The following is an 8,871-nucleotide window of genomic DNA, read 5'->3' on the forward strand; positions in this document are numbered from 1 at the left end:
GAGAGGAGCCGCCGCATGGCTGGCTCCGACACTAGCCTCCCCGGCGGCTCCAGGGGCAGCGAAGGGTGGCGGCCGCTGAAGCGAGACTGGAGCTGGCCGGGGGAGTTGGCAGGGCGGAGCGCGGGAGGGGGAGGCCCTGGGAGGGCTTCTCTCTGGTTATCCAAGGCCCGTCGTTCTCATTCCGTCGCCCTCGGGTCCCGCCCGTGTCCCGACACCTTCTGGCTTCACCAGTCTGGTGAAGTCTGGGACGTGGTAGGCTCCCCACACCCCCTCCTCCAGCCCGGGTGATTTACACGCGGGCTCCGCGCAGCGGCCGCTTCCCAATCAGGAATATCGACCCCGGGCGGGGCCCCCGGGCCGCATCGATCCCTTTAAGGCTTGGGATTTAAAAATGTCAAATTTGCCTTTTCCAGGCGGGCGGAGGGGGCGGGGGCCAGGAGGAGGGAGGTTGGGAGGAAGGAGGGACAGCAGGGCATCGACCAGGCGTCTGTGCCCAGAATGTGAAGTGACCCGCGCGTGCCCGAGTCCTGACACGGTGTGACCATCCTTGGGTTAGCAATCACCTCTGGATGGGGGCAGGAAGAAAGCCCTCCTCCTCCTACTCCAATCTCCGTGGGGTATTCTGCTGGGCTGGTGTATTCTTAAAGAGAAGAGCCCCAAAAGGAACAAAGAGAGAGCCCCCGAAAATATATGAAGACAAATTTGGAAGATTCCTAAATGTGGAAATATGCAGACACAAAGGAGGGTACAAAGGCTGGGCGCCGTGGCTCACGCCTGTAATCCCAGTACTTTGGGAGGCTGAGGTGGGTGAATCACTTGAGGTGAGGAGTTTGAGACCAGCCTGGTCAACATGGAGAAACCTGGCTCTACTAAAAATACTAAATAAATAAATAAATAAATAAATAAATAAATAAATAAATAAATAAATAAATAAATAAATAAATAAATAAATAAAGCAAGCCAGGCAGACCCTGTAGTCCCAGGTATTCAGGAGGCTGAGGCAGGAGTATCTCTTGAATCCAGGAGAGGAGATTGCAGTGAGCCAAGATGGAGCCACTGCACTCCAGCCTGGGAGACAGAGCCAGACCCTGAGAAGAAGAAGGAGGAGGAGGAGGAGGAGGGGGTGGAGGAGGAGGAGGAGGAAAAAGAGTACAGAGATAAAGATGCAGAAGCTCCAGGAGATACCCTAGCCCCAAGGAACAACAAAGGAAAGGGAAGGGGTCTTGCTGAACAAAACAGGGGGCCAGAGATCCAGAGTCAGCCCAGTTCTCTGCTCTGCAGACCCAGGAGGTTCAAGGCTGGGGAGGAGGCCAGGTTTAACTTCTTGGTGTTTTTGAGAATGAAGATTGAGAGTGGAGACCAAGCAAAACTGAAGAGAGTTATTAGGGAGAGGAATTAAAGTGCAGTTAGCATTATCCTCCCAAGGCATAAACTAGTAACTAACTTGGACTTGAGACCCAAAAGATTAGGATCTCAGAGGCTTCTAGTACAGGCTTCAAAGAGGTAGGCTGCCTTGGCAGTTTGAAGGTCAGCCCCTCTCTTCCGAGCATCACACAGGCATCTGCTCAACATCTACCAACTCCTCTCTGGCCACCACACCAGCCTAGGGAGGCCACATGGGTTGGAGATCACATTTTACATTGGAGACCTCGTGTATGTGTATGTGTAGGGGTATGGGCTAGACAACTCTGGCAGTAATCACTTTGCTCCCCAGGGCACAGCAACTAGATGTCCAAACTTTGGCAAAAAAAAAAAAAAAAAATCAATCCACTACTTTCAAGACCCTCGGGGTAGGGATGTTAGTGGTGAAGGTGCTGGAAGGAAGCAGCTGTCCTGACCAGCACTCTCACAGTTAACATCTAGCACCACCCCCACCCCCCACCCCAGCAGCACACCTCAGTTGTCACCGTCACCGTGCGCACTGCCATTTCCTCCATAACTGGAGACAGAGCTGACAGCCAGCTGGGGGGTAGTGGGGAGATGGACACACAGAGAGGGGTGGTACATCCTCAGATGGGAATCTCACACCTCTACTGGCAAAATCATACTGACACATACCTGGCACTGACACACACAGTCACTGACCCTCACTTGCGATCCACATTCATCAATCCCTGTCATACACACCATCTCTGAGTGCACAAGTCACGCACAGTTTCTCAGAGGTCAGGCCAAAGCGCCTAGTCTTGAGACCTGCCTAATACCTTTCCTTGACATCTCAGACCTTAAATCACCTAACCCCAGAAGAGGGCTTAGGTCCCTGCCCTTGCTTCCCAGCCAGGGCCAGCTCCAATAACTGGGAGGCCGAGCTCAAGGAAATCAAGTCCCAGGGTCAAGGCGAAGGACCAGGAGCAGATGGAGCAGTGGGACTGTTAAACGCTTCCCTTAGCCCCCTCCTGCTACTGGCCTGTTTCCCGGCACGTCCACTCGCAGCCCGCCCGACCCGCCACCCGCCTGTCAGTCGAGTAATGAATGCGCGCTCCGGGCCCCGGGCCCCCCTGGAGTCGTTCATCACTGCCAGCACCGCCCACCTCTCTGCCTCCCGCCAGGAGGGCTAAGCGGCCGGGGCTGTGAGAGCCCCTCACCCCCAATCTCGACCACTAATTGTCAGATTGAGGTGTTGATTTGTCAGCTGGGAGCTAGCGCCAAAGAATCTGCAGTAAAACCTGGACTCCTTGAACTCCCTCTAGGCTCCCCTCGGGTTCGCCAGGACTTGGAGCCTCTTTTGAGTGGATGAGGATTGGTTGGATTTCTCTAAACAGAGCGGGCGTAGAAGCGCAGTGTCCTTCAAAGCCGGTAGGAGGCGCGCCAAGCTAGAAACCCTTGGTTTCCCTAGGAGGGGTCGTCCTGGGCCTGGTTCCATCTGTACCTGCCTGACCTCTAAGACTTGGTCCCCAGCTTCCCAGCAGGGGGCGCCCTGGACCTCGGGCCTCTGGTCTCCGCAGCTTTTGTTCCCTCTTCCCCACTGGGAGGCCCCAAGCCGCTAGCCTCAGTTTCCCTTCGGGGAGCGCCCGGGGCCATAATCCCCTTCCCTTCGGCAAACGCCTCAGGCGCAGTCCTCCACTGCTCCTCAGGAGGCGCCCTGCCGCAGGTCCGCCCTCGCCCTGCCCTGGGCGCCTAGGCTGCAGCCGCACCCCGCCCTCTCCGGGGCCTGGCCCAGGAGCTCCCCGGGCGGCCGGCTGAGTGACGGGCGGCCGGTGATTATGCTGAAGGGGGAGCGGGGTGCGCCGCGGGCGGCAGCGCTGACCCTTCACATTTCCGATCCGCCGGGACCCTCATCCATCCGAAGCTGCTCTTTGTCTGGCCGCCTAATTGCCGGCGGACAGGATGGATGGCGGGACCGACAGCCGCGGAATCCCTAATAAAGGCCGCGGCCGCCGGGGAGGGAGTGCAGGAGGGAGGGGGAGCAAGAGGGAAGGGATGGAAGAAGATGGGAGAAAGCACCGGGCAGCGGTCTCCGGCTCCGAGGCGCTGCGCGCGGCGCTCACTAAAGTCCAGCTCGCCTTGGGTGCTAGTTCGGGGTCCAGGTCCGGGTGCGGTGGGTTGGGGCTCGTTAAGTATCCTACTCGTCAGAGAAAAGCTGGGGACCCCAAGCAGAAAGAGCATCCTAGGGCCTTCCTCGCTTAGCCAAGCCCTCGAGACTTGGAGCTTAGCACTACCTCCTGGTCTCTGGGCTCTCGTCAGCCTGCGCCCCACCAGCTTCCCACACCCCACCCGCCTCCTTTCATCTGTGGGTCTCCCAGAGCCGGAGTCAATATCCCAGCGGAGAAATGAGGGGTCCGACAGCTCTCTGTGCAGCCGATCCCCACATTTCATTAACTGAAGGCTGGAGCTGGCGAGCGATGGAGGCAGCGGGGAGCACAAAGGGAGGTGGAGGAGGCAAAGGCTAGGAGCAGCACCTGGCCAGGGGTGGAGGGCTGCCAAAGTCAGTCAGCAACAGCTCTGGCCTGACAGACACCTTAGAAGCAGTCTTTACCAACTCTCTGTGAAGCCAGGAGCTTGTCTTCAGCCCTGTGGACCCTGGTGCCACACTTTGACCTTAAGGTTGCACTGAATTTTGGTGCCAGAGGCACTGGCTGATGTGTGGGAGCCCTGGGCTTGGCCCTGCACTCACTCTCTCTGCCTGATGGCAGAGGCAGGCGGGTAGTCTCTGCAAGGAGTCAAACCATGAGTAGGTTCTTGGGCTGGGATGGTTTTCCCAGCTGCAGTTGGAGAAGAGCCGGCTTCAGGTTTCCCTTTTGTCCCTTAAGCAAATTTTCCTTGACTTGCTTCGTTTTCCTTTGCCTCCCTTTTCTCTGCCCTCTCTTCCTCCATCTGGAGAGTTGTTCTCTGAAACTAACTTTGGTCATCCTTTAGCCAACAGTTGAGCACCTGTTGGGTGTCAGGTTTAACAGTGTCAGGTTGGGGGTTGGGGTATACACGGAGCCAAGACCCAACCCTGTTGGCCTCACATACAAAAGTCTCCCAGAAGCCATTCAAATCTCGCTGCCCACTCCTGGCCTGCCTCTCTCACTCTTCCACTGCCTTGGGTGCCATTTGTCTCCTCTAGGGAACTGAGAAGAAAGCCAGGAGGTCATAACTCTAATTCCAGGACTATCCCTTACAGGGTGATAATGGACAAGTCATTTCCCCTTTCTGGGCCCCAGTTTTTTTACCTGTAAAATGGGGACAATAGAGCTAACTCTAAGGGGTGCTGTGAGGATGCAATCAGAAGTTGCATGTTAAAGCCCTAAAATACAATAAGGACTCAATAATGTTTCCCTTTCCATGCCTCCCCTGTCCTCTCACGTGGATTCCTTTCTCTTCATACTAGAGGACTGTTGTCAGGCAACCCAGGCTGCTTCCAGATCCATGTGAGCTTCAATGTGGGAGCTGAAAGCCAGAGTGTGGGAATGAGTAGGGAGAACCACACTGTGACTGGCCCTGAAGGGGAGGAGGGAGAGAGTGCAAGGAAAAAAAAAAAGGTGTTTCCTTAGATCTTGGTAAAATGTCAGGCGGAAGGGAGGTTTCTCTTCTCTTACTGATGAGGAAACTGAGGCTCGTTCAAGTGATGGAGGCATATCACTCTGCTGGGGCCTTCCCTCCCAAGGGCCTTCTATTGCTCACCTCTTCACCCTCTTTCTTCCCTTGAGGGGGTCTGGGTCAGTGACAAGAAGTGTGAGAGAAGGAACAAAAAGAGAAAACTTTCAAGGAGCCAGGACCTTTCCACTAGACTTCATAAAATTTTAACATGAAAACTTCCGCAGAGTAGAAGGCACATATCACATGCAAAGCATATGCTAATCACATGCTAATCCAAAGTCTGGTTCTCAGAACTCTGACACACAACTAGCTATAGCGCTGGGGGGAATTCTGGGGAGCCCCCTGGGTACCGGACAGGTGAGGGAGGCATTCCATTTAGGGTCAGTTTCTGGAGTTAAAATTCATTTTATGATCGAAGAGGAGTCAAGTATATAAATAGGGGTTAGGGTCAAGGTTAATGCAGAGTCAAGGACAGACTGGTCTATCTGAAGGCTGCATTAACCTTTAAATGGGGGAGCCTAGGACACTGTTAAAGGCTTCCTCTCCTCTCCCCTCCTCCTGCCAACTCGGCCCCCCACTTCCACTGCCTCTTTTTTGTCCTGCAGCACACCCTTCTCTACCTGCTTCCCATTCCCAATCATACCACCTCCCTGGGGCTTCCCAGTTTGGCTGCAGGAGGAGCTCTGGGTAAATTGTCCCAGACCCAGGCCTGGGCCCCAGCATTCCCTCGAGCCCAGACACTTGGCTTCTGGCCCCAGGTGCGCAGGCTGGCCTTGGTCCCACCCAGGTCCCTTCTTGGCAGAATGTGGCAGCTGCACGGGAAGCAGTAAGGACCTGGTGAGCTGGCAGCTTCATTCCAGAGTGTGGGGAAAGAGCAACAGAACATGAATAAATTCATGGAGCTGGCCCCTCAGCTCCCCCTGAGCCAAGCCGGCGCCCGAACCACACAGATCCGCTGCCGCCTGCAGCCCTGCTGGTCACCACAGCTCACACCCTGGGCTGGGGATGGGAGGAGAGGGGAAGCTCTAGAGAGAAGAGGACTATGACCTGAAAGGGGCGGAGGTGAGGGACTTAAAAAGGGGGCCTTGGTGAGTAGAATGGGTGGAGTGGGGAGTGCCGCTGGGCAGGGGGGCCTCTGGTAAGTGGAGGGAGGGCAAAGGGAGGGAGAGAAGTGGCAGGACCTGGGGTGGATGGGGCCTGAGGATCAGGCAGGGGAGGCTGGTGTGAGCCTGGGTCTGCTCTCTGATCCATCCATCATCCAGCCTGGGGGAGCAGATCCAGAATTAGACATGCAGAGGGCTGACACGGCCCTCAGCCCCCCGAGGAAGACAAATGGCGACAAAGACCTTGAATAAAATTTGTATTTATGGTTGGAGCAGGAGGCCCCTCCCCCACTGACTGCCAATCCTTTCTCTCCCACTCCTTGCAGATGTGTAGGGGCCTCCCCCAACCCCCAACACAGGCCCAGCCTCAGGAACCTCTCTCTCCCAGCATCATTATGAGGCGGGGGATCAGGAAGGAGTACAGAAAACAAGAGAGGAGGAAATCACTCTCCATCCAATAATCATGCCCTGGTGTGCCCTGTGCCCTCCATCTTACACAATGTATTCCCATACATGACAGTCCTGGCTTATCCTGGTCTCTAAGAGGCCTTTGCAGCTACTCACCTTCAGGGTCTCCAAATGCCCCCACTTTTTACCAGTCCTAGAGCCTGTTTTCCTAGCCTCTGGGGTCCTTGTGAGCAAGACATTTTCCCCAGAGGGCCCAGGCCCTAAGAAAGGATGCAGTCAATAGCTTTTTCTCTGGACTCTGATGTAGTAATGCCTGTGTCTAGCAATGTCTTAGCCGCTCTGAAAGCCAGATACAGTCCCCTCTTACAGGAGGCTGCCTAGCACCTAATCTCCATTTTACTTACATTAATTTGCATGACCAACTTCGACTCCCACCCCAAATACCCCTTATGTGGGATCCAACTTCTCTGGGTTTCATCTAACAACAAACTCTTGAAGGAGGAAGGGGCAGAGACTCCTGGGACTGGATAAGTCTGGGACCAGGGCAGGGGTGGCATTGGGCTGAGCTGAGCAGGGCAAATGAGAAAACCGCTGTCTTCTGACTTCCTCTCTCTCCCGTAGATTCCTTCACTCTCAGTTCCAAGGTAGGAAAAATGGCATCTGTGGGCTCCAAATTTAGGGACTAAGAGGAAGACAAATACAAATACCTCCCTTCAAACAGCCCTCACGTATACATACACAAAGACAACACACAATCCACAATCGCACTCACCCAGGGACACACAGGGCCAGGATCCCATGGCCACCTCCACACTTTGGAGCACACTGTCACAACGCACAGGCCCAGAGCCTAGCACTGCTGGCAGAGCCGCCCTGCCCCCGCGTCTTCCCCACATTTGATGTGTCACATTGGAGTCCAAACACGGACCTGGGTGTCTCTCTGCAGCGCGCCATTTACATTTCTCTCTCGATCTGTCAACCTGTCCCGGCTCTGTCTCTCTTCCTCTGTTTCTGTCTCTCCCTCTCCCCCTCTGGGGCTGTCAGTCCGTCTCTTTTCGAAGCTTTGTCTCTGTCTCTGCATCTCTATCTAGCTTTCCTTCTCTTTGATTTCTCTGTCGCTCCTTCTCTGCTTTCTTGTCGGTTTCCTGCTTGCTCCTCCGGGCTGGTCTGTTCTCTTATTTTCTCTCTCTCTCTCTCTCTCCACACACACACACACACACACACACACACACACACACACACACACACACACTCCACTCCGCGCCCCAATGCTGAGGGGTGGGGGTGTGGGGTTGGCTAGAGATTTGCCTTTTCCAGTTCAGGCCAACTAGTATCAGTTGAACCCTTTACCATGTTATTCAGTCACGGGGGCTGAGGGGCGTGGGGTGGCGAATTTCTATCTTTTCTAGTCCTTCTTATTTTGTTTTCTGTTTGTTTGTGAGGTCCCTCCCCCTCATTTTAGCTCGGGAATCTACTATGCGTGTTTGTATCGTGACCCCTCTTTATCTCATCGCTGTTTTGGGTTTCCTCTGGGCTCTGAGAATGCCAAACTCCGGGTAAAGGGTGAAAGTAAAGATAGAGTGGGGGCCGCGAGACCCTGAAGAACCCGCTGAGAGCCGGGAAGGAACCTAGGGGCGGTGTAGGGGTGGAGGGGAGGCTGGGAGGACTTGGGTTGGGGCGGCTGCCTGCCCCGCCCCCGCGCTTCCCACTCTGGGCACCAGGGGTCGCTCCGCCTCTGGCCGCTTATAGTGGCTCCGGCCTCGCGGCGCCTCACACCACCCGCATCGCCGACCGGGAGGGAGGGGAGGAAGGTTAGGGACGCGGAGACCGACCGCGCTCGCAGGACAGAGGCGGGGGCCAGGGCTCTAGCAGGGGCTGGGGCCGCGGCAGAGGTAGCAAGGTGAGTCGGTGCTTGCCAAGAGGCAGAGCGCAAAACCTACCAGGAGATCGCGCCCCGTGAGCAGCACCCACAGCTCAGACCCCGGGACGTCCGGAGCGCGAGGAGTAGTCCCCGCTCCAGCCGGGAGCGGTCTATCTGAGCAGCCTGGAACCCAGGCAGCGCGCCATCCCTGAGAAAGCAGCGGTCTGGAGAGCAGGCATCTCAGATCTGTAAGAAACCAGCCGTCCGAGAAGCCGCGGATCTCAGGTGCCCAGGATCGTTAGGACTGAACGGGAGGGTACTAGAGGACCACGGGCTCTGGACCGTTAGGAGCTGCCCCTGAGGTAACCCACGAGGGGCCTCCCCTTGACGGACGGCTTGGGGAGCGGCACCGCCGCGGCGGGGTCCCGTAGAGGCAGGGTAAGGGGAGTGGGGGGGCAGCCGTCGGGGGAGTGCAGA

At 56.1% G+C, this 8,871-nt stretch overlaps 1 protein-coding gene across 1 annotated transcript in view; it reads left to right on the forward strand.

Annotated features, from left to right (window-relative positions):
- C1QL4 (complement component 1, q subcomponent-like 4) overlaps window positions 1-8,871 on the forward strand; it is a 15,468-nt gene that overhangs the window by 2,551 nt on the left and 4,046 nt on the right. The window contains exon 5 of the mRNA XM_011936291.1: window positions 3,075-3,161. Within this exon, the coding sequence (XP_011791681.1) occupies window positions 3,075-3,161 (87 nt within the window). The remainder of the gene's footprint in view (window positions 1-3,074; window positions 3,162-8,871) is intronic.

Source organism: Colobus angolensis, unplaced genomic scaffold (genome assembly GCF_000951035.1).
Source record: "Colobus angolensis palliatus isolate OR3802 unplaced genomic scaffold, Cang.pa_1.0 Scaffold151, whole genome shotgun sequence".
NCBI classification, from domain to species: Eukaryota; Metazoa; Chordata; class Mammalia; order Primates; family Cercopithecidae; genus Colobus; species Colobus angolensis.